Raw genomic sequence first — 24,128 nt, 5'->3', positions numbered from 1 at the left:
CCGGGAACTCCTCTGGAACCCAGACTGTCCCCGGCCAAAACCTGCACACTTTTAGCACCCAAAAAAGTTTCTGCCGGGTTGCCTAGAAGGCGGCCAACTCGCCAACTCAACTCGGGACCCTCGAGTTGAGTTAAGTTGAGTAAGTTGAGTTATTTCCAGCGCTGGGCGGGGAGATCATGGTGGATCCGGGACGGGCCCTGATGCGTTGTCCGATGAGATCATGCAAGATCTTCAGCTGTAAGTTTTAGCGTCGATCATGATGAGCTCAACTGCCATCCGGAGTGGAGACCGGGCAGCCAACCGCCGCCGCAGAGCGACGGAGACAGGGTGAGTTGCGGACCCTTTCGGCCAGCTTGATGATCAAGGAAGATCAAAACGATTGGCTGTCAAGGCTGTACACTGGAGGTCTCCGAATGACAGGTCTCAGGGTAGCATTGACTGAAAACAGAGACACGAAGCTGAACGGCAAGCGCAGCAGGGTGAGCGGAAATAAGCAAAATAGAAATGGGGTATAGGTATGTGAGCACAGGTAATAGCAAATAGTATTGTGTGTAGGGTATCAAAACATCTCTTTTGTTGGGCCACGAGGGCCCGAAGCTAGACGGAGGCTTCTCCGACTCCGTTGGGACTTTTTCATTAGACGAGGATGACAGGTGTTGGGTCCGACACCATCTTCTGAACATCCCCTTTCAACACTCATTCCCATTCTTCTCCTTCCGCTTCATCTCATCCTTTCGATAGGGTATGCATACACCCTTAAACAACCCAATCCAACCCTACTTCGACCCAAAATGTGTCCTGTTGCTCCTTCTCTCTCGGGTGGTTCTGTTCTTCCAACCGCAGAAACCATGTCGCCGAGAAAGACGATGGAAAGAAGGCCAAAGTGAAGAAGAAAAGAAAAACATGATACAGGTACAAGTAAAAAAAAAGAACCAGTCATGGTGAATGGTTGAAACTGGTGAATGAACAGAAACCCCCCAACTCTGCAAAGAGGAAGAAGGAAGACGAAGCACCAAACACCAGTCCAGGACGGCTCACTCAAGCACAACCTTCAAACGAGCCAAGGAACTTCACGCTTCCTACCCGTTTATTAAACCAAAGGCGTGTGTCCTGGGCCAACCACACCTCCTGGGAGCTGTCTGGCCTCGACGGGTGAAGCAACAATGGAGGTGAACATGTATGTACCATGTCATACGCGTCTCACGCATTCGGTAACATTTTCGCTCTTCCCAGTCGGGAAACCAAAGCCACTTTCCATATATATCTGCGAGATCGCAAACACTATTGGCAGCGACCACAGGGGTTGATAAAGCGATCCTCGAAACAGTGAATTGCCTCGGTTGAAAAGCGTCATCTCAACATCTCCTGTACGGGCATCCCCAATTCGAGCGTTATACCGTCCTTTTATCTCGAACTCGAGTAAGGCTTGTTCATCAAGGCAACCTCCCTGGCAATTTCTCCCCACTCAAGCTCTCGCTTGATGCCTTGGCCTTCAGAAGACGACTCGTCATCTTCCTTGCCATCGGCCGTCAGAGTGTAATTGCCGTGATCCTTGGTCTCTTGGTGAGAGCGAAGCAACTCTTCCCATTTGAGCAGCTCGTAGGCAAACCTGAGGTGAGGCTGGATGATGACATTGAGCCGTCGAGCGCGGACAAAGCAGTATGCTCGCGGGAAGGACATTCCCATGGAACGCATCACTTCGGCGATGCAGATGGTGGCGGAGCGGGACACACCAACACGACAGTGGACTAGGGTTGCAGTCCCGAGGCGACGGCCACGGTCTACGGGAGGTTTTGTCAGTGATTATGTGATCTGGGAGAAAGGAATGTGGGAATGAATAGGGTGGGGAAAAACAGAGGAAAATGAAAAAAGAAACAACGCACCAATGAACTCCAAGCAACGCTCAAACTCATCCGTCAACGGATCAATTCCGTTGTCCTGCACTCCTCGCACAATACACGTGTTTTCCTCCCCCCACTCCTGCAACTCCCCGTCCCGCCACATGGCCATCTCACCCACACTCAGGATTTGGCCGATACCCATTGCCCTAAGTAGATCTGGGTTGTTTGCATGGGTAAGGTTGCCGAGGTACATGTAATCAAGGATCCTGCTGGGCAATGACCCGTCGAAACCTGTCCACCATTTTGGCTCGTTTCTGACAAGCTCCGTAACTTGGGCGAGGCTTCGGTCGGCTCCAATGGGTGATTCTTGCAGGAGTCGGGGAGCGATTGCCGCTAGGAAGCTTACGTCGGAGGGGTATGCGAAGAAGTTGCGTTTCATGATTGTGTGCAGCTTCAACCAAGCTTCGGGGATAGGTAGGCCGGTGCTGTAGCTGTAGTATGCAATGCCTAGGACTGTGGATTCTGTGTAACCGTCCGCGCAGTGAATGAGAATCTTTCGTGGGCTTGGTGGTGGCCGAGACCTCTCTCTACCGGGGTCAGAAGATTTCTCTGACCTAGTCCCGTGTGAAAGATGCCAGATCCATTTGCAAGTGTCCAGAAGAGCGTCTGCTTCCGCATGGGAATAGTTCGGAACTAGGAAGCTTCCTGAGGAAGGAAAGTCAAAATGGACCGTTTCTGGTACATCGCCCAGCTCATCCTCAGCAAGAGCTTGCAGGAAAGCTGCACAGGTGTTGGCCCTTCCCATGTCGCTGCACTCGATCTGAATATGATAACCATTGTCCTCCTCGATGATTGGATCGGGAGTAGGACCCATCCAAACATTGAGTGCAATTTCCGAAGCCTGCGTCATGAGATACATTTCAAGTCTCTCTTGGTTGATGAAGTCCAGTACATTCCCCGTCAAATTACCAGTCGAATCGACTGCCACAATCTCACGGTGGTTCTTTTCAAACTCGTCGAATGGGCTAAGGCAGATAAAGGTGTTGTACTCGGGAACCCAATGACGCTGCAGCTCATGCTTGTAGCGCCACTTGTGCTGGGCGGAAGCTATGTCCCAGCCCAACTTGCGAACCGCCACTTCGTCATCGCCGTAGACGATGATATCGCTCGTCATGGCGGCCTTGGCGGCTTGAATCTGAAAGTTGCGGACGGAAAAGCCTTCGACGGGGTCAACATCGATGAACTCGGCGCCGCCTAGGTGAAGGAACTCGTGAGGAGCAATTGCGCCCTTGAGGCGAGAGATGTTGAGGTCGCCATCGGCCTTGACAATGGTGATACCACGAAGGCATGAGGGGGTCTTTCTCAGAGCACGCTTGCGGGCGATGAAGAAGTGTTGTTGCACTTGGTTCCGGGGATGGAGGCCATGGTACCAGGGGAAGACGTGCGCGGGATCTGGCAAGGGTTGCCTCGAAAGATAGTCCAAGGCAGCAACGACGTCGGCGGCGTCGATCTTGTAGATGGAGAGATCGCCGGAGTCGACATGGTGAAAGCGATGAGGCGGGTAGAGAAGCGAGTGAGGAGACGAGTCTTCGTCGGCGCCATTCGTCACGGGCCAAGGCGAAGGCGGCGGCGTATTAGCGTCGTCCTGGGAAACTGCAACTGAACCCGGAGGACAAACGGGAATATGTTTGTTGGGGATGGGCGCCGGGTGAGTGGTCGGCGCCAGGGTGAGGGTGGAGGAGATGGAGCCAATGTTGGAGGAGGACCTATGGGACTCGAGTGGTCGTGGAAGGGCAATCGTCGCCATTGTTCCTGCGCCGCGGTGGATATGATAGAGATGCTAGACTAGAGCTAGTGGGGTATAGTAGTATAGCCGTTCGTACTGTTGTTCACTTGGGCGCGTGCGTGTCGAGGTCCAACGACAAGGCAGTGTGATGCGATTGCAATTGTAATGGATCGAGGTCGTCGGATGGTGAAGAGAGAATCATAGGAACATGTTGATAGCAAACAGAAGGGAGGCGCCAAAAGGTGAAGTGGTCGTTTCCTGTTGCACAAAGACAGAGACGGGAGAATCCAAGACAATTGAGACGAGGTTGTCAATGGAATGAAGGGAACCGGCACGGCCCAGGCGAAGAGTGAGGGGAGGGTGAAGTGCCAAAGGGTGGTGAGGTGAGGGGGTAGGGGTAGTGTTGTAGTAAGGTGGTGTTGGGGGAGATGAAGAGAGACAGGGCAGGGAGGAGGGTCGAGGCCGTAAGTGGAAGAGTGACAGGCTTATCGCAGATCCCTGCTTGTTATTTAACAGCCCGGTATGGGGGAGAGAGCCAAACAACGGGCAGCTCGCGCTGAGACGGCGGCAGATAAGACAACGGCAATGGCGTCAGTTGGCGATATTGCGCTAGATTTGTCGGATGGTTCACTACAACGTCGAGACAAAGAAAGGGGAATAATGACAGATGCGAAGGCTGTTTGCTTGGAGTGCTTCGAGACCGGTGTCTTCCGGGGTGGGACGAGAGCGTCAAGGTCACCCTGTCGTGTATCCGTTCGTTCACACCCGAATTGAGCTGATAATGAAATGGTTGGTATGTAAACAACAAATCCCTTTTGAGAGTGGTGTTGGAGATGATGGAGCATGGAGGTTGAGAAGCTTTCCCCAGAGCCCACTTTCGCCCACTGCCCTGTTCCGCACCCAGCAGTCTGGAAGGGTCTCGTCACGAGGGGGACAAATTGGGGAAGGTTGCTTAGGGCGTGGTGGAGGGGACGTTGGCGCCAACGGATGGGGCGTCGCCAGGGTATCCCAGGGAGCGTGGTAGCGAGCAGGGACCAGATCGGTTGATTTGATTTGTGTTGTTCAATGGCTTCCATGTCGTGCAATTGCAAGCAAGTGCAAGCAATGGGGCCCCAATGTGAAACATGAAGCATTCCGTCCCGGCGTGTGTTAAGTCAGTCAATGCAACATGGACAATCTTCAGGCATTACATATGATTGATGGACATGCCCAGACGAGCAGAGGGTAGAAAAGGAAGCCATGATGAAATGCAAAAGCTCATGTTGGGATGGCACTCACTTCCAGTGGTTGGACAGGTGCAGAACCCCGCGCCGCGTCGTCCAATAGCATCCTCGGGCGGCTCCTCCATGTGCCTCCCTTTTCTTCTTATTGCTGCATGCGCGTTGGTGCCCATGTCACAGAGGCACAAAGTTGAGATGGACCAGTAGGAATCCGAGCTCACTGAAGGATTAGACGACCTGAATGTCGAGGGAGCCAGTGGGAGTCATTGCAGACCATCCGCAAGGGTAGCGAGCTTGTTGAAGTCGTGCAGTGTGTAGTGTCCTCTGATGTCGTCCAATGCTGAGGTGATCGCGATCGCTTCATGGCGAAGGTGAAGGAGGACATTTTGGAGGAAAAGAAATCCAACGGAACTCAAGAGAAATTTTCCACTTGACTCACAATGCCCAGGTGAAAATTCAAATGGGAAGGAGTTTCGGCAGAAAGGCAGCTGCCTGCGAATCGCCAGATTGTTCCTGCCTCGTGAACTGCGCCGGCGCCGCTTCCCCTGCAATAAATACAGCATACAATACATAGCATGCTGCCAAGAGGCGAAACATTTGGACGGGCCGGAGTCGGTCATGGAGACACTCACCACCACGGCGGGGTGCTCTAGGTATTTCGAAAAAGTCTAATTCCCAAAAGGCCAGCATACCCTATTTTGGCAGTGTTTTACTGAGGAGTCATGTCTGCGGACTGAATTCCCCGGGTGCCTGCCGCGAGTGTGACTTGATAAGATAAGGCCCAGAACGAGTCAACAGGGGCAATTATTCCTCGCCAAGTTCTCCAACTGTTCACCGTCGGGTGCTCTTTTCATCCATCAGAACACAAAGCCACAGGCACAGTCACGGGTCCACCCCGGGTCACACGGCAGCACGCGTCCAATGCTACGGGAGGTTCCACGTTCCCCGCTTTGGCCCACGACGGGGGACCCGGACCCTTTACGGCTGCCCGACCCACGTTGATGAGTTTAAGTTACGATAAAGTTACCGCCGATAAGCTAAAGTCGGTCATCGTCAACGAGACCCTCGACATGGAAAATCCTGTCTTTGGACGTTATTCCAAATACCAGAGGTTTCTATTCAGTCATCTCTTCACAAACATCCTCTCAAAACTGGCTTCACACGGTTCACTACGGTACCAGGTCAATATCGACGCAATATCCCCAGCCTATAACATGACTTCGTTCCCGCCTGATGTGTGGATATGAGATGAGCATCTCACGTTCATGACTCGATAGTCTCAAGAGTCAAGACACCACACCCGTTGCTGGTCTTGACGGATAACGACCTGTTTTACCGCATTACTACAGGTAAACATCTGCTGGTCGGGGAAGGCGATGGCGCCGACATTTTCAGCTCAACTCAATTTCACCTCAACAACATGCAACGGCATATGCAGACCAGCCGCACACGTCACATTCACATTTTCCGCCGGGACACCACCGGGACACCACCGGGACACCACCTGGACATGAAATGAAGCCTGGTGCTGATCATTTTAAACTCGTCCGGGATGCCTGGCTCCTCACCAGGCCCAAACAAGACATCTACCCGCCGACTGGGTGTCCCACTTGGTACCATTGGAGACGAGGCGGACATCACGCGCCTCCGAAATGGCCTTCTTTAGTGGATCTATTTGGTGATGATGTTCTTGTACCGCTGCGTCATTCCCGTCTTGAAATCTTGTAATCGTGGAGCTGACGTTGGAATTTTCGCTCTTTTTTCGATATCTCAGCAGGCAAGCGCCCGTTGATGATCCTGATTCTCATCTAAAAGCCTTCTTTGTACGGTTGATGTTCACATTCAGTGGGCACTAAAATGGGCTCAACAGGGGCTCAGGGGCGGGCAGTTGCAAATGGAACGGCCATGACGGCCGGGATAGTCCTGGATGCCCAGGCTTGGGGGTGGGCCAAGGAACCGATGCGGGGCAAAATTTTCAGCGGTCCCGCCTCCATATCCGCCCCGATTATCCATGGTGCGGTGCCTGCCCGTGCCTGCCCCAGTACTGTAATGGGCTCACGGGCAATTGCCCGCCAATTGTTACCATGTTGCCATACGCCTTTAAGGGCGGGCCGGTGGCCGATGCTCGGCGGGAGTGATTCATTTCTTGACTGCCCGCCGATCGTCGAAACTGCCACTCCAAGACTCTGAAACTGGGGCCGCCGTCAACATTTTGCTCCCTCATTCCTCCTTTCCCTCGACAAACCAGTTCCTAAAAACCAAGCCCAGCAATCAGGATCCGAGATCCGACTGCGAAACCACCCTCCCCAAACCTCCAACAAATTGCCCACCATGTCCAACGGCGTCGCGACCAACGGCACTGGATCCCAGGATCAAACTCACACCCCTTCCCAGCGCTATCTGAGCACGCGCGGTGAGGACAGCGGTGTATGTCTCTCTGTCCCTTTGTATCGCCAACCATGTGGTCGCCAGCTGCTGACCTTACCTTAGCTCTCCTTCGAAGACGTCGTTCTCAAGGGTCTCGCCTCCGACGGCGGTCTCTACATCCCCGAACAGGTGCCTGTCGTACCCGAGTCCGTATGGCAGAGCTGGAAGGACCTCTCCTTCACCGACCTCGCCTACAACATCATCTCCCTCTACGTTTCCCCCTCAGAGATCCCCGCCGAAGACCTCAAAGACATCATCAACCGCTCCTACGCTACCTTCCGCACCCCCGACGTCACTCCCCTCGTCCACCTCCAGGGCAGCATACACCTTCTCGAGCTGTTCCACGGCCCGACCTTCGCCTTCAAGGATGTCGCCCTCCAGTTCCTCGGCAACCTCTTTGAGTACTTCCTCGTGCGCAAGAACCAGGGCAAGGAGGGAAGGGACAGGTACCATTTGACCGTTGTTGGCGCGACGAGCGGTGACACTGGCTCCGCCGCCATCTACGGTCTGCGCGGCAAGAAGGATGTCTCCGTCTTTATGCTTCACCCCAAGGGCCGTGTAAGCCCCATCCAGGAGCTTCAGATGACCACCGTCCTTGATGCCAACGTCCACAACCTCGCTGTCACTGGCAACTTCGATAACTGCCAAGTAAGTCCGGCTCTTTCACGCCCCTTGTCGCATTCTCTAACCCCCCCTGCAGGACATCGTCAAGGCCCTATTTGCCGACCCCGAGATCAACTCTACCCACAAGCTCGGTGCCGTCAACTCCATCAACTGGGCCCGTATCCTTGCTCAGACCGTCTACTACTTTTACTCCTACTTCTCCCTTGCCCGCCAGTCCGAATCCTTTAATATTGGTGACAAGGTCCGCTTCGTAGTTCCCTCGGGCAACTTTGGCGACATCCTCGCGGGCTACTTCGCTTTCCGCATGGGTCTCCCCGTCGACAAGCTCGTCATCGCCACCAACGAGAACGATATCCTTGACCGCTTCTGGAAGACCGGCTGCTACACCAAGAAGCCCGTCAGCGGCTCCGAGGCCGAGGGCGGTCTCCCCGAAGACGGCGTCAAGGCGCACGAGGATGGAGTCAAGGAGACCATGAGCCCCGCCATGGACATCCTGGTATCGAGCAACTTCGAGCGCCTGCTGTGGTTCCTCGCCTACCAGTTCGCCTCCAGCGTCGGCATGGACGACGAGTGGAACAAGAAGCAGGCCGGTCAGGAGGTCAGCTTCTGGCTCAAGGATCTCAAGGAGAAGGGCGGTTTCGGCCCCGTCTACAAGGACGTCCTCGAGAGCGCGCGCCGCGAATTTGAGAGCGAGCGCGTCAGCGACCAGGAGACCCTCGACACCATCAAGAGCCTCTACCAGGAGGTCGGCTACGTACTCGATCCCCACACTGCCGTCGGTGTCGAGGCCGCCAGGAGATCGGTCAAGCGCGCCGGTGCCGAGATCCCCCACATCTCCCTCTCGACAGCCCACCCCGCCAAGTTCTCGGGCGCCGTCACCCTCGCCCTCCAAAACGAGCCCGGGTTCGACTTCGAGGCCAAGGTGCTACCGCAAGAGTTTGTCGGCCTGGACAAGAAGGAGAAGCGCGTCAACGATGTGGCCAACGACTGGACGGCAGTGAGGGAGCTGGTCAGGAAACAAGTAGAGGAGGAGTTGAAGGCGCGAGATGGGGATTCTGCTTAGGCGTCTGGGTGATGAAATTTAGCGTGGGACGAACGTGGGGAAATAAAAATTAAGAGGTTATTCATAACATTCAACGTGTGTATACTTGTGGGTTTTTTTTGGGATGATATCTTTTTTCTTGGGTCTTCATATTCCATTTTTTTAGAGAGAGAGGTTGCAAAGACAGTTTTGTTGTATAGATCGAAGCGTTAAGCATTGGATATTGAGTTCGTTCGACTGGCCCCTTTTTTTCCTGGATATACCACGATGGTTACTAGATAAAAAGAGATGTAACCCGAGATGACGTATAAACGGGCATGTTAGCCAAGATACCACTATTATGCCAGCCGTGCTTGGTGGTGCATAACACAGATGAAGATATGATAGAAGGATTGAAACAGTACTTACCCAATAACTGACTCTCCGATGAGCAGTAACGGAAAGCCACCCGGGGACATATAACTCGACCAAATGCAGAGAGGCCTCCCAGTCCCGTCAGGATGTCTTCAATCTTCACATCTTCATGTCCACTTCCACTTCCGTTCCCCCCAGACTCCCAGGGCAGTGCACCACCCTGACTGCCAAGGATTTTTCGTTTTTCGTACCCCTGTCCGCATCACGACGAGTCGACGACCGCCTTTGAAAAAAAAACTTCGACCACACTCATACCCCCCCAAAAAGAAAAAAGAAAAAATAAAAAAAATAAAAATAAATAAAAAATAAAAAAAAACCAACATGAAATAAAACCAAATAAAAGACTGTTGAAAGAAGGGAGAGAGGAGGGAAAAGGAAGATTGAGTAAAAAAACAAAAGAGGAAGAAAACGAAAAAAAAAAAAAAAAAAAGAAAAAAACATACAACACCAGGGATTCGCTGGTCGTCACCGACCCAACTACTAGTCTGGCCCTCACCGGCTTATCTATGGGAGAGCGGACGGGATCCCGAGTTTTCCAGTGGGTATGGTCGTATGTGTTTGTTTGGGTTGTTTTGGGGGGTTATAAAGGGGAGGAGGAAGTGGGAAGTGGGGGAGGTAGTGCGGAGGGTAGTGGTAATGGTTGTTGTAAGTGGTGATGGTTGTCATAAGCGGTCATGGTGATGGAGTGGAGTGGATGATCGTCGATGGATTGGTCTTCGATGGTTGTCGATGGATGGTCATGGAAGGAAGGAGCGGATGGAAGGAGTGGATGTAAATAGTGAATGTAAATGGTAAATGGAAATAGTGGTCGGACATGGTGTATGGACAGGGATCGGTTGAGGCTGAAAGGGATACGGTAGCGTCTGTAGGGTCTCGCTGGGTTAGGGGAGTTGGGAATGGTGGAGTTGGGAATGAATGAAGAAGGAGTTGCGAGTAAGGGAACTCGAGGGGAGATGGGTGGGCTTCGGGGGTATTTAGGCTCGATGGATGACAGGGTGGCATTGGATCGGTATGGGAATGGGGCTGGTCACGGTTGGTTGCTACCTTGGGTGTAGAGGGCATTTATCGTGGTGTGCATGTATATTGAGAGGGAGGTTGCTTCTTTGTAAGTACTCGCCGGTGGAGCGATGTTGGTCGGGACTTGCGGAGTTTACCGCGATACTGAAACCAACAACACAGTTCGCATGCGCGCGCTTGTGTGCGCTGATGGGAGTCCACTGCGCATCGTCATCCTGTTGTGACTGCGCGACGGAGGTGACCGTTCGTGTTGCGTTAGAACAGGCACGGCTTTCTCCCCCTTACCTAGACCATACCTGTCATGTCAGTTTGGTCGCTCAACGTGATCGCAACTTGAAGTTTGGCTCGATGGATGACTCTCACCACGATGACTGATGAAGTCAAACACCACTGTCGCAATCAACCAGCCAGTGATAATATATCCAGAGGTATAAAGGTGTCCCTAATGAGCCTCTTGATCGCCATCTCCACACTCCCATCACCCTCACTTCTCAGTACCCGACATCTGACTTCCCACCCTCCCTTCTCACCCTTGTTTACTACCATTCTTTCTATTCTTTTCCTCCCGTCACCAACCATGTCCTCCCCAGCCCGCCCCAACTCCCCGACTCTCCCCCCACCCCCCGGTCCCCCTCCTTCCTCCCCACTCCCCCTCCTGCCCCCCTTCCGCCTCCCCTCAGGGACAGCAAAACCAACAGCAACCGACACCGCGCGGCAGCAAGGCGCCCTACTCGGTCTTTTGTCATGCGTTTGTCGAGTGACCGAAACTCTGTACCAAGATTTCCGGTTTCTCGAAAGAAGGTTTGGAGGTGATCCTGTGCGCGCGCCGAAGCAGCAGCTTGAAGAGCGCAGGAAGAGGGTGAGGAGGGTGTGGAAGACGGTGGAGAATTACCCCGGGTTGGCGTTGGAAGGGGAGGTGGTGAGGTTGTGTGAGAGGATGTTCGGGGATGTTTTGAGAGGTGAGTTTCCCAGTGATGGGGTGTGGTGAAAATGGGGAGGTGCGAAGGTGCTTTGAATGTTGGAAGGGCAGAAGGGGCACGGGGGGTGCAAGGGATGCAGGTACGGATGGGTCTTGGCGCGCACAGCTGGGAAGTGTGGGGGTAGATGGTGGGTAGATGGGTTGGGGACACTTAAGCCCAGCTTTTTAGGATCACCATTTTGAGACTCCCATTACCTCGTGGTTATCAAGACACACCATGCGTAGATTTGATATGAGTTTAGTTAATAGTATTTTTAGATCAGAAATACTGAACTTGGTCGAGTGTCCCCCTTCCCAGTACCTCCCATCTACACCCACCCCTCCCAAGGAACCAACTTGCACTACCAAGGAACCAACCAAACCTGCCTCCCTGCCTTGGCGTCCAGGGCGTCGCATCAACACCACCCCCTTCCCAAATGCAACAAAGGGTATTGCACCCCCGATGCTAACCACCATCTTTCCTCTAGTATACCACCCATTCATCAACAACGGAGAGAGCACCACAACCTTCATGGTGCCATGGGGAGAGTATCTCGGGACCTTCACGGGGACCATCTCGGACGTCGAAGAGGAAGTAGACAAGGCAGTAAAGAAGTTGACCGCGAAAGACCGGAAAACTTCCGGGACAGGTGGTGGCGGCGATGCGGGAACGGGAGTGAGGATAGAATCGTTGATGAGGCCGGTATGATTTCGGCAGGTGAGGTCTACCACGAGGACGATGGGGCAGGCGATGGTAGGGTTCGGCGGATGCGAACCGGAGAAGACGCGAGGTCGAACAGGTGAATGTAGATAGCGCGAGTCAAAGAACTAGAACTAGTTAAAAATAGCAAGCGCTCAAGTTTCTCGCGACTCTGTCAAAATCGTCAAGTGAACGCGTATGCGTGATCCAATGCAGCGCTCGTGCTGTCGTGCCCGACCCAACATGTTGACCGGTGGGGAAGCCGGTGCGGCGGGTGCGTTCACGTCCTTTGACATAAAGGACCTCGACGACCCAACAAGTCCAAACCACCGCCCGGTTTCGTACAAATCATGCTAACCACCATCGAATCTCAAAGGAACGATATCGTCATGACGTCCCAACATCATGTCGATTCCCAACGGCATCCCTTCGCGCTCGTCGTTTCATTCATTCTGTGTGATCATGCGCTCATGCTGGCGATGGTTTCGACCGACGACGGGAGTCCAACGACGATTCTTCACAAGGCTACGGTCATGCCACTGTGCCTTTGATACCTTGACTGGGCTAGAAGAAGGTATATAAAGATGGGCTCATCTGCTTCTCTCGTTTGGTTCATGACAGAAGCATCTCGCACCATTCGATTCCACTTCACAGTTACTAGCACAAGATCAGAAACCTGCTTATATTCATACCCAAGCATTGGGCCATTCGTATTTTCCCTACCTGAAGTCCAAGAAACATATATTCTTTCATCACAATGCCAAAGCGCAAGTCAGCAGATCTAAGCCTTCTCACCATTCCGGAAAAGATCGTCGAACTATCGGTCTGGTTCGAGGGTCTAACGCCCTCCTTCAACTTTGACGTGCCCGAGAAAGTCATGATGGCCTTTACGTTTCGCAGATGGGCGACACACTTCCGTACGTTAAGGCACGCGGACTGGCTAAAGCACAATGTCTTGCCAAAGGCAAGAGAACTTGCACCCAAGATACCTGAAGAGGACGCGATGACCATCAAGCGGCTGCTCGAAGAAATTAAACAAGAAGTTCTGGAAGGTACGTGGTTCTTTCAATCATTCTCTCTCTACTTGGCTACCTACATTTTCAACCTCATGTTATGCCATCCTACATGGAGCCTTGAGCCGACTTTATCATCCAAAGACATGAAATGCAAATCAGCCCGACAACGTATAATATATATGACAAAATTCACACCAGTAACGAAGCTAATTCTTGTTCGTCACCAGTCCACGACTTTTAGCAAGTGCACGTGACGACGAGAACGCCCAGAAAATTCTTCGACGAACTCCGGAAGAAGGACTTTTGGGATCTGAGTATCCCTGTGAACAATATCAGAGAGCAGAAGGAACTCCTCGAAGAACCGCACCCAGCTTCATTCATGGGTGGCGACCCTTGCCCAATCCCAAAGAAGTTCCAAGAGCTGTGCGAGGCACTTGGTAAATATATGGAAGGAGGTGAACGAGAGAAAAGGGTCCTGGAAAAAAGCTGGAGTGAGGCCCTAGGTGTGTTGTCTGAAAAGGGAGACTGGTGGGAGGATGAAACCGAATGGTGGTGGGAGAGATATGTGGAGGACAAGAACAGAGAGGAGAGGACCTATATCAAGGACGACCGGCACAGACATCAGGACTGGGCTTACAACAAGAGACTGGCGCTACGTTACAATTACATGAAATTGCACGAGGCATCTTGACCCGATGGTTTCCCCAAGGCATTACCGCCATTGCCAGCTTACCAGGAACATCTTGGACAAGCAACAGAGGGATAGGGATTTGGAGGAAACTGTGATTTCTTTAGGTACTACGCATGGGACAATTAGGAAGGAAAGGAAACCCGCTGGCTGGGTTCAAACTGTGATGGCTGGAACACACAGATGGAATTATGGGTTATTTGGTTATTTCTTTGCTATAGGGACTGGAAAGACTTGGTTCGACATCAAGTTCTCGGAGGAAATCTTAGGATAGTTTTCGATTATTGGAATATGAGGTTTCTTAACCCGCCATAATACCGTCCTGACAGACTGGAGTTGTCAACATGCCCCTGAAGTGACATGAGAAGTAAGATATGGAAATGTTCCCTACGGGCAAGCAAAATGTCAGTAAAGAGTACCAGGTCGAGTAGACATATGCCCCAATAATTGCAACAGCGGATGATGGATGACTACTTCTAAAGGGGTGAGTGTTGCGGAAGTGAGGCCAATCACCACTGGTATTTTATTACCGGATTTGCCGGAAAGACATTGCACAACAACACACAAACAAAAACGAACCTTGCAGACACATGGTGCTGGATTAGCATTTTTACTCCCCCAAAACAATCGCCATAATCAGCGCCACCGGCTCCCAAGACGGCTCTGTCGTCTCCCGCCTCCTTCAATCCCCTTCCTTCTACCGCCTCCGTGCCCTCACCCGCTCCCCCACCAGTCCCACTTCCCAGTCCTTCTCCTCCCAGGGCGTCGAAGTCGTCTCCGCCGACGTCAACGACCCCTCAACCCTTGGTCCGGCCTTCGCCAACGCCTACGCCATCTTCGCCGTCACCGCTTACTGCCCCTCCTTCCCCACTCTCGGCCGACACGGCGCTGGCGAGGAGGAACTGCAGCAGTGGAAGAACATAGCTACTGCTGCAAACAAAGTGGAGGGTTGAAGCACTTTGTTATCAGCACGCTGCCGAGCGCGGAGGGGAGCAGTGGGGGGAGGCTTGAGGTGCCGCATTTTGATTTCAAGGCTAGGGTGGCGAGTTGGATTAGGGGGGAATTGCCGGGGTTGTGGGAGGTTACGACGGAGTTTTGGAGTGGGATTGGATGTATACGGATAGTTTGGCGGGGTTGCCGATTTTGAAGCCGGTTGAGGTGGTGAGTCTTTTTCTTTTTCCCTTTTACTTGATGTACACGGAGAGGATGTGCTGACACAAGAGTGATGTTGCGTGAAGCCCGGTTCGCAAGGCGGGTACATCGTCCCGCTCCCCGGTAACCCCGATACCTTGCTTCCCTACACTGGCGACCTGCACCATAGAGGTAATATCGGCGTCGTCGTCGAAGCAATCATCAACAGCGGTCCCAAAGCGTACGGAAAGATTGCTGTTCGGGCTACGGACTACGTGACCTGGGCAGAGGGATATAAGGCCATCGAGAAGCTATTCCCTAAGAAGAGGATCGCGTTCAGCAAGATTGAACATAATCAGTTCATCAAGCTCTGGGGAGAGTGGGGGGTTGAGATTGCTGATCAGATGGCTTGGAATGACGAGTTTACCGACTGGAAGGGATTGGCTGGCGAGAGATTCCTGGGATTTGAAGAGTTAGGGATCAAGGAGGGGGATCTTGTTGGATTTCATACGGCGCTGGAGGGATTGAAGGAGAAACTGTTCTGAGAGCATGACGCCAGCTCATCCATAGTTTTACGTACCGCAGGATGGTGGTCTAGAATGAGTGGCCAAGTTTCTGTGAGTGTCAGTGAATGAGGCGGATAAAAAGAGGACATCCCTGGCCGATATATTGTATGTTGGTCTTCCAACTTCTATAATCTTCACGTTCTCTGCGTGGTTCATGATCACCTACCTCTATTGTAAACCTAGCTAAAGAAGAAGAGTAGCCGTCGGACGAAAGTCCCTATGTTATATTGCGTTGAACGACCGCAGATGCCACTGCAGGATGCCTCGGGTTTGAGCAGGTCCGAGACCGTCAGGATCTTGGGCATCACCTCAGAATCCATTAATTACCATCTAAAATATTCCAGCAACCCGTCCGGGAGTCCGGGTGCGCAACCCTGGTACCTGCCCTAGCATTGAGGATCGGGTGGACACGGGGAGGGAGCCCCGAGTAGGGCCGAGGAAGATTCTGGGCGTTTGTCGCACAGACCGCTAGTCCTTTGCGCTGCAGGCCCTTTGCCCTGCACCCTCTTTTGACAGCGGTTCTGGCACTTCCCAGAATCCCCTCCTTTGCAGACCTTCATCTTTGTATCGCCAGCTATATAGCTGGCGATCCCCTCCAGCTTCTGACCTTGCACTTACAGGACTATAATCCAGCCTTGGACGCGGCGCGGCGAGCAGAAAGCTCCTTGTCGTTCGAGCAAGGCCTGTAGCGTATTGGGCCCTCAAGCCGGGGGAAATACTAGGATGCCTCGCGTGATGGACTTCTTGGTGTTGACCATCTCTGGGCAGACCTGAAGCGCCTTGAGCTGGCATGTACTGAAGCTAGCAGCCACGAGTACGGCATCACGAAGAGGGTCTCTCTATGACAAATTGACCCGCTCGCTTTGCTTCGTCTCCGTCTTAAGGGCAGCACAGGCTTTTCGTTCAGCGGGGATCTTACCGATATTGACTTTCCCGGTCATTATATGGGTGTGTCGTCTTCGGTCCGTGGGCTTCTCGATTCTTGCAGGTGACGGCCCGTATAGCGGCGTTAAGGCTACCCTCATACACCCCAGCCGCAAGTATTGCGTGGCGTCCGCTGTGACAAAGGAGGCCGATAACGGCGGGACAGGTACGTTGGCTTTCTACTTCAAACGCGTGCCTGTCTCCTCGGTGGCCATCAGCTCGCAATCGTACGAAACCAGCGCCTTCTAGCTGTCCTCTTCTGGAAACATACGCCGTTCGAGGGTACGGGTGCGATTTCGAACTGGCTGCTCGAGCTGCCGACCGAGATTCGCAAGTTCCACTATGAAACGATCGGTGAAGTTGGTCTCCATCTTCGGTACACCGCGTCGGAGGGCGAGTCGAGACTGTGCAAGGCGGCCGACGAGTCGGTCCGGATCGTCGCGCGGTCGAAGCAGGCCGAGGGCACCAGCGAGTGGTTTCTAGGCCATGTGAGATCTCAAGAACGCTTTGTCAACGCGTGGTACGGCTTCGGTTCGACGGTATTCCGGCTCTCTTGTTCAAGCCACCTTCTAGCTGGGCAATCTCAGGGAACGGCTGCCCTTCTGGTCGCGTCGCCAGCCCAGACTCAAGGCGCGGGCCGTGTCCATCCTGTCCAAAAGCGACAGGCTTGTCGGTGACTTGTATTGCCGACGGGTCCACAAGCTCGGATCTTGTCGTTGGAGGCGGCGAGGTGACCAAGATGGGGGACAAGTGTCACGTCAAGACATGGGCGAACTTGGCCGTCAAGAGCTTGGGAGGCTGGGACTTGGAGGCTGGCGAGACCCGAACGAATGGCGGGGCGGTGACTGCTTGGTTGCTTGGGGGAAAGGAAGAAACGTTGCAGAGCGTGTGGTTGTTGGTCGGTGACGTGTTTCGCGTCGTCGCATGTTGTGCGAGCGCAGAAGGAGGGCGACGAGGCGGAAGAAGGAGGCGAAATAGAACAAAGGAAGCCTTGCGACGTTGATACTGTCCAGTGTATTATGTAGTGAGCCGATAAGGCAGCTGATAAGGCTTGCTGACTAAACATCTCTTGTACATATGTGTCTGTTAGTGCACGATCTCATGGTGCTTTCCGTGTGTTGAGCAGAAACTTGTGTGTGCTCACAGAGACACAAGGGATATTGGATGTAAGTCCTTCGAAATAGCATGTAATGATTTTCCCTTGACCCTTCCATCTCAACTTGTTTGCAATTTGGCCATTTTGTTGTCGCTCCGATGGACGCCAGCCGAAAAGTCGAGTTAACAGCCTAACATGCAGGGCACTCGACGTTGGTTGGGCGGCTGTTGTAACCTCAATCTGGAAGTAAACATGAGTTGGCGCTCAGCGCCCAACCACCACGACAACATCACCACAAGCCATTTACACCAGCATTTCAGCATCACCTTTAGGGCGGCTCGTAGAAGCCCTTGCAAAACTTCAGCACCGCGCAAATATGACGGAGCCAAAAGAATCGGGCCTGAGCTCCCCGGACCCGGAGAACGAACACCATCACCCCCCACGACCACACCTCTGCTCGGCATGCAGCCAGATCGACTTCAAAGCTCTTTTCACGACTCACAGACGTCATAATGACTTGAATCCTTACGAGGATGAAATACCCAAGGCATGCAAATGTTTTGAGACACTTGAAACCCGTGAAAAGTCCGGCTGGCCAGGCCCCGAGTTGGCAGACAAATCCAAACCACAGTGCCCCTTTTACGCATTCTACAAAGACTACCTACTTCGATCCAGAGGCATCACCTTGGGAATGGAGAGGGATCCCGATCATTTTCCGACCGGTATTTTTTTGAAAGGGTTTCATTCCTTGAAATGGTTTTGGGTAGAACATGAAGGATGTCCACACAACCGCGACGATTACCGTAGAAAGTATTGTCGACATTATGTGCAAGACGTTTTTGCACTGCAATTCGCGCAAGGGCGCACTGACCCGGGCCTTGGAGCCTATACTTTCCACGCGCATAATGCGGGGCATGCCATTCTGCGTGTTGTGGATGACGGTCCGAATCATAGTGCGTTGACGAGGGCTAGAGAGGCTGGGGGCGGATTATTGGCGAGAAGAATCTTGCCCGATCAGGTCAACTACAATCTCATTGGGGAATGGTTAAGGCTTTGTCAGTTGGGGCATGCTCAATGTCATGGTGATGGTGATGGTGATGGTGATGTGGTCACAATTCCTGGATTCCGGGTCATTGATTGTACCACGGGAAATATCGTTTCCGTGGTTGAGGCTTTGGAGAGTGGTGGAAAGCACGACAAGGTTGACTATGTTACTCTCAGTTACGTCTGGGGTCAGGCGGGATTCAGCGGTCCTGTCTTACGGGAAGACGGCCTCTCTCTACCAGAAGAGTTACCTCTGGTCATCAGCGATGCCATAGAGGTCGTCAAGAGGCTTGGATACAGATACCTTTGGATCGACCGGTATTGTATTCCCCAGGACGACATACCATCCAAACAAATCCAGATCCAGAACATGGAGAGGATCTACTCCTGCTCTGTCTTGACTATAATCGCGGCAGCAGGAGAGGGACCGGAGTACGGGCTTCCGGGAGTTAGTTCGCGCCATCGTCCTGAACAGCTCTGTGTGCAAGTGGCCGAAGAGATTTCCCTGGCTTTGTATGAAAGTCCCAAAAATTTGGTGACAACCTCAAAGTGGCATACCCGTGGTTGGACCTACCAGGAAGGACTATTGTCGAAGCGCCGGCTCATCTTCACGGACCTGTTGGTTTACTTCCAGTGCTATGAGATGCACGGGGATGAAGTCTTATCGGTCCCGCTTCCTGGCGCGGCTGATTCACTCGATGCGGACGGTCGACATGATCAGTTCGACGACATCCGTTATATATCATTTGAACGCGAAGAGTCAGACTTTGGCTCCGTCTTTCCACGTCGAGTCGCCGAATGGTCAGATTCCAGCACAATCTGGGACAGAATCAAAGAGTTCGCGCAAAGACGACTTGCTTTTGATGCAGACACTCTGGATGCCATCGCCGGTATCTTTGGGAGATACCGTTCTAAAACGACAGAGCACGAAATCCCCTTCTTTTGTGGCCTGCCCATTCTTCCTATAAAAGATGATGATTTATATTCTTATCCATATTTTCACCGTTGCGGAACTGTACGTTTGCCGTGGGCCTGCTCATTTCAACAACTGCCTCTAATACCTCTCGGCAAGCACCTGTGCTATTCCATCACCAATGGTCCAGATTCGTCTTCAGTCAATGATATATCGAACAGTCTGACCTACAAATTGGTCTACAGTCTCCTCTGGGTCGACTACTGAGATCATCTAGATAAGCCTACAGACATTATACCAACAGACCGGCAAATGATGCGAAGATCAGTGTTTCCAAGTTGGTCATGGGCCGATTGGAAGACCTGCTTAATAAAGCATAAGAATGTAGTAAAACGGCACTTCGCCTTAGACACCTGCACCATGGCACATGTCGAATTCGAAGATGAAGCGGGCATTGTACAGAGGCTGGACTGGGAGACACAAAACGCAGAGATTTTGAACCTAACACTCCAAGGCGGCAAGATCCCGGCGTGTTTGACTCTCAGGGGGACGGTGTTAGACATAAAGTTGAAGTTGACGTCCGATTTCGATTCATGGAGCCCACTAGGAACATGGACATATACATGGCCACCATTCCTTGAAGGACAGACGATAGACTGCCTACCCCGTGTTCTGTTTGACGACATTGAACATGAAGGGGGCAGCGATGGCACCTCCACCAGTGGCAAGCGCAACGAAGATGCCAATTTTCTTGGCCTGTTGCTCGCAATAGAAGCCTTTACATGGTCTGCGCACCATCTTTGGATTATGATGCTCAAGCCAGTAAAGAGAACGCTCAATGGAAGACCAGAAACAATGTATGAAAGAGTGCACCTACTGAAGGTGAACGTCAACGAGGATGAGCACGAACGGGTTTGGTCCGCATTACCACGGTTTGTGAGGGAAGAACAGGTTCGATTGTGTTGAGTTGTCGTGTTCGCGCTGGTACAACCTTGTCCTATTTGATCGATCCACATCTCTCCCAACTTCAAACTTATCTCAACCTTGGCACATGAAGATACCTCAACATCTCGTAAAGGCATGGGCCGACCGTGGATACTTGAAAGCGAACTGAAGTGAAGGGACTGAGAAGGTGGGACAAGGCAGGCCATGCAGTAAATGGGGCGAGGCTCTGTGGCGTCGGACTTCGTCAAGGTCCATTGCCAACTGGTGGCCTTCTCATCCCAACAAGACGCCTTGTAAACAGAACCAATTTGGTAATGAAAGTGACGTAATATGATTTAAATTGACTGTTTTGCTTTCCTTGATGTTCAAGGCGGCTTTTGATTGCTGCATCATCTGACAGCTTGCTCTTCTTTCCCGTACTCCTTAATTCTAGGTTCATCAGTTAAATCCCTTCGTTTAACCTGAGGACAAACCTAACGATGCCTCATGCTTAAGCATAGGTACCTATCGAGCACGCCAATCCAATTTCCTAGTTCTTCCAATGCCGGGAAAAGAACTCCTGAAAAAGTATGTGGAGTCTATTAGGTGCGCCTGTCGCCTAAGATCGTTCGCATCTCGCTGACCAACTTCCTGATATTATGGAGCTCTTTATCAATATCATTTTTCGATTTGTTCAACGCGGGACTCGAAACTCGCTGAAGTAACACCAACACATTAGCCACCAACTCCTGTGCAATTCAAAGCTCTGTACCGAGTTTTGATCGAAAACTCACATCCATAGAGGTAGATACTTTTGGGATAACTCCGTGGCTCGTGGTAGAACCTTGGGCCGGGGGGGTGAGTCGTTGATCGCCATGGTTCTCTTTGAAAGATTTCAACTTAGAACGCACTTGAGGAAACGGTGGAGTCAGTGACCTGGGAAACAAGGAGTCGGTCATATCAAGATTCACCAGGAGGGGAACACCTGCGAAGAAAGTAACAATAGTCTAGGGGAGTAGCTTCTCACATTCTCTGGCATTATCCATCAATGCCCCCACAATGTTCCCACAGCTTGTGAGGTCCGCGGTGTCCGTCATGGCCATAATTTGTTCTTTTCGCGCAAATGTACCCCAATACTCCACAATGTTGAGGCCTGGATCTGTTTCAGCATCGACGTTGAATTCATGCTTGGCCAAAAGTTCGAGATATCGGCGTAGTTCTTCACTGAACTTTTCGGCATCGGCCACGAGATTCTTCCTGCGAGTCGCTAAGTTGACGACAGTTTGGCCATTTCCAGCTCGGTTTTCCGCAGCAGACATCGTGGGCTATGTGATTTTGCCTTCGTGTGGGTTCTATTCGCTTTTTGGGGAACGCGTACTGGTACTTGGCGATGTGTTGTCGGAATACATCATGGAAAAGCGCCGACAAGATCTTATTTGTATCCGCCAAAAGGCCTTAGACGCTCGACGAAAGTCCATATCTTTGTTAACTGTTTGCGCTCTTCTCGTCATGAGCACGGGATGCGTGCCTTGACTGTCATGACGGGTTCATTGTCATGTTGGACTCGAGCGCCAACGAGCTGCCAACCGAGCCATCGAGTGATCCATGACAAGAACCAGACGGAAGACGAGGTCTTGGGTTGTCGTGCGCTTAACTACCAACACCATGACGAGGAACCGGGCAGTCTTTGACCTAGATTGACATTACTAGCAAGTCAGCACTCCTGTCATCGTCATTTCATCGACTCGCCTTTGTCTGTCTACACCACCTTGACACACATGTTGGTTATGAGCGTACCTCTTTATCGACCCAAAACGGTCCCGCTGTTGAGTGTTGGTCGAGTTTTCACCCCATCCTGCCGCCAGGGATGTCGAGGAAACGCCCGTGAGCCGTATCTCCTGATTCTGTTCTCAACCTCAAGTGCTGGACATTCATGGAGGACCGCATCGTTTTGCTCGGCGACTAAAGTCTGATACCTGAAGGAAATGAGGATGTTGAAATGCCTCGATCGTTTTTTCTGAATCGATAGCGGGGTTTCCAGTTCTTGGGGGGCATTGCGGCTACCACGATCACACCTGCTGTTGGTGTCCTTGTGGTTCGGCAAACTTCCAACCAACAAACAGTGCGGCTCCCAAAGTGCACATCGGCTAAATCGACTGTGTTCCCATGTAGATCGACTGTGTTGGGCCATACAGTGACTGCCAAGACTCGAGGCTTAGCATCGCTTTCGCGCGCCCGCAACTTCATCACCGAGTCCTTCTTACCAAAAGCCATCGTTTTGACGACAACAACGAGAGCGTTTAACTATCCGTCCTCTTCAATGCGCTAGATTCCTGTTAAGACTGGGGCTTCTCACAGACCCCCCGCACCCCGGAATTAACACTAACTAGCCCTAACCGCTAACCCTAACCTACCTAACACCAACCTTTGGGGTGACCTGTGAGCACAGTGTATCTAAGCCAAGCACAGGGTCGATTTAGGTGCCTTGTCAAATGGACACCCATCAACGACCAACATCCAAAATCGCTTCCAAAAACGGAACATGAACCAAAGACTGCTTGTGCCGCAGCGCTAAACGTCAGAGGCAATCAAAGAAGGGAGAGTCGCCGAAAACCCCGTGATGATGCAAGAAGGGAGCAGAATGAAGTGCGCATGTGCCCGTTTGACGACGATGCCTTTCTCCATTCAACTTCAATGGCACATTCAGTGCTGGACCAGAACTCCAAATCCCAAGGTATGTCCAGTGCCCCCTATTTATTTCCAAGTGCCTGACTATGGAGATCACGATCAAGAGAGGCCTGGAGCAACACCGACGGGTAAGTGGAAGTCTCAACGAGACACATTCTCTCCACACAATGCCGAGTTACAGTTCTCACACTTTTGGCTCTATAGGCGCGCACTCGTGTGGCATCGAGCAGATTCACCTACGAGAACGAATCGGCACAAGGGACTCTTTTCTCGGGCTACACGATCGGTGCTATCACGATCGACGGATCCGCTCGCAGAAAGATGACCGGGAACACCGTACCGACCGATAAGAAGGAGTCCTTCTTCTTCTGGGTTTCCAGCTACCTCGACAATGTAAACGCCATTACCACATCGGCTGGAACCAATACAAACCAGCAAAGCCAACATTATGAACAATCCTCAAAACGGCACATCCTCGCTTTCCGAATCGCTCGACATCGATCGTGGCGGAAATCCCAGATTTTTTCCCCCTTCTTGCGAACCGAACCATGCTCCTGTTCAATCAGAGAAAATATGGGTAGAGCCTTCCATCTACGGCGGCGGCATTTGGAATGACGAGACACACTCTTCTCGTTTATGCTTGGCCAGTGAACTCGCCGGTCGTGAATAGGACTTGCAGACATGAGCGTCGTGCTCATGTTGCTGATATGATGAGTGATAATGAGATGGATCACGAATGATGGGAATGATGATATATTGAGAGAGAGAGATCCAACTAACTGCCCCTTCTCCATCCAGCCGTTGAGCTGTTCGTTTTGTGTTTTACTTTCTCCGGTACCGCTCTTCCATCTGCTTCGCTTCTTCCAGCTCCCACGTTCTGCGCGTCGATCTCACGCTCCGCCACGTGAACTACATATGACCTGTTGCAGCTACAATGACAATCTGCCTTTCGTTCGACTTGAACTTGCGTTCCTCGTTCCTCGGATATCAGGCCTGAAGGCGCCACTCTTGCGGGCAGCTGGGGAATGATGCCATCTTTGTGTTCCTGCGCGGCCTCTCTCTCTCTTTCGTCTCTTCTACGACTAGGTAGGTAGGTATGGCCGTTATGA

At 52.2% G+C, this 24,128-nt stretch overlaps 6 protein-coding genes across 6 annotated transcripts; 4 read left to right on the top strand and 2 right to left on the bottom strand.

Annotated features, from left to right (window-relative positions):
- Positions 1-1,043: 1,043 nt before the first annotated feature.
- Positions 1,044-3,892, bottom strand: B0H65DRAFT_184549 (uncharacterized protein). The gene is made up of 2 exons (XM_062821552.1): positions 1,884-3,892; positions 1,044-1,781 (listed from the first exon to the last, which is right to left on the bottom strand). The coding sequence occupies exons 1-2, from the start codon at positions 3,646-3,648 to the stop codon at positions 1,405-1,407; spliced, it is 2,142 nt and encodes a 713-aa protein (XP_062681369.1). The 5' UTR covers positions 3,649-3,892; the 3' UTR covers positions 1,044-1,404.
- B0H65DRAFT_184537 (uncharacterized protein) lies at positions 3,893-4,851 on the bottom strand. Its single transcript, XM_062821551.1, has one exon. It carries the CDS (start codon positions 4,758-4,760, stop codon positions 4,137-4,139), a length of 624 nt encoding a protein of 207 aa, XP_062681368.1. The 5' UTR covers positions 4,761-4,851; the 3' UTR covers positions 3,893-4,136.
- A 2,026-nt stretch (positions 4,852-6,877) lies between these two features.
- On the top strand, positions 6,878-9,186 carry B0H65DRAFT_184493 (tryptophan synthase beta subunit-like PLP-dependent enzyme). The gene is made up of 3 exons (XM_062821550.1): positions 6,878-7,274; positions 7,338-7,922; positions 7,975-9,186. The coding sequence occupies exons 1-3, from the start codon at positions 7,179-7,181 to the stop codon at positions 8,959-8,961; spliced, it is 1,668 nt and encodes a 555-aa protein (XP_062681367.1). The 5' UTR covers positions 6,878-7,178; the 3' UTR covers positions 8,962-9,186.
- Positions 9,187-10,948: 1,762 nt separating this feature from the next.
- B0H65DRAFT_523978 (uncharacterized protein) lies at positions 10,949-12,198 on the top strand (the record flags this gene model as incomplete). The annotated part of the gene is made up of 2 exons (XM_062828812.1): positions 10,949-11,350; positions 11,778-12,198. 2 exons carry the CDS (start codon positions 10,949-10,951, stop codon positions 12,036-12,038), a joined length of 663 nt encoding a protein of 220 aa, XP_062681366.1. The 3' UTR covers positions 12,039-12,198.
- Positions 12,199-12,786: 588 nt separating this feature from the next.
- Positions 12,787-15,859, top strand: B0H65DRAFT_573088 (uncharacterized protein; the record flags this gene model as incomplete). Its single annotated transcript, XM_062830536.1, has 4 exons — positions 12,787-13,081; positions 13,287-13,482; positions 14,374-14,681; positions 14,985-15,859. 4 exons carry the CDS (start codon positions 12,787-12,789, stop codon positions 15,407-15,409), a joined length of 1,224 nt encoding a protein of 407 aa, XP_062681365.1. The 3' UTR covers positions 15,410-15,859.
- A 1,967-nt stretch (positions 15,860-17,826) lies between these two features.
- B0H65DRAFT_508585 (heterokaryon incompatibility protein-domain-containing protein) lies at positions 17,827-20,373 on the top strand (the record flags this gene model as incomplete). The annotated part of the gene is made up of 3 exons (XM_062828238.1): positions 17,827-19,438; positions 19,598-19,651; positions 19,685-20,373. 3 exons carry the CDS (start codon positions 17,827-17,829, stop codon positions 20,371-20,373), a joined length of 2,355 nt encoding a protein of 784 aa, XP_062681364.1.
- Between the last annotated feature and the right edge of the window lie 3,755 nt (positions 20,374-24,128).

This window comes from Neurospora tetraspora (genome assembly GCF_033439725.1).
Source record: "Neurospora tetraspora strain CBS 560.94 chromosome Unknown B0H65scaffold_4, whole genome shotgun sequence".
NCBI lineage: Eukaryota > Fungi > Ascomycota > Sordariomycetes > Sordariales > Sordariaceae > Neurospora > Neurospora tetraspora.
The sequence above is the reverse complement of the archived record's forward strand: the minus strand, read 5'-3'. Positions and strand labels throughout refer to the sequence as shown.

Excerpts from the sequence above, each read along its gene's own strand:
- B0H65DRAFT_184549 (XM_062821552.1), bottom strand. The coding sequence starts at position 3,648 with ATGGCGACGATTGCCCTTCCACGACCACTCGAGTCCCATAGGTCCTCC. Across the intron at positions 1,782-1,883 it reads GCGTTGCTTGGAGTTCATTG|ACCGTGGCCGTCGCCTCGGG; the intron begins GTGCGTTGTTTC and ends AACCTCCCGTAG.
- B0H65DRAFT_184537 (XM_062821551.1), bottom strand. The coding sequence starts at position 4,760 with ATGCTTCATGTTTCACATTGGGGCCCCATTGCTTGCACTTGCTTGCAA.
- B0H65DRAFT_184493 (XM_062821550.1), top strand. The coding sequence starts at position 7,179 with ATGTCCAACGGCGTCGCGACCAACGGCACTGGATCCCAGGATCAAACT. Across the intron at positions 7,275-7,337 it reads CGCGCGGTGAGGACAGCGGT|CTCTCCTTCGAAGACGTCGT; the intron begins GTATGTCTCTCT and ends ACCTTACCTTAG. Across the intron at positions 7,923-7,974 it reads GCAACTTCGATAACTGCCAA|GACATCGTCAAGGCCCTATT; the intron begins GTAAGTCCGGCT and ends CCCCCCCTGCAG.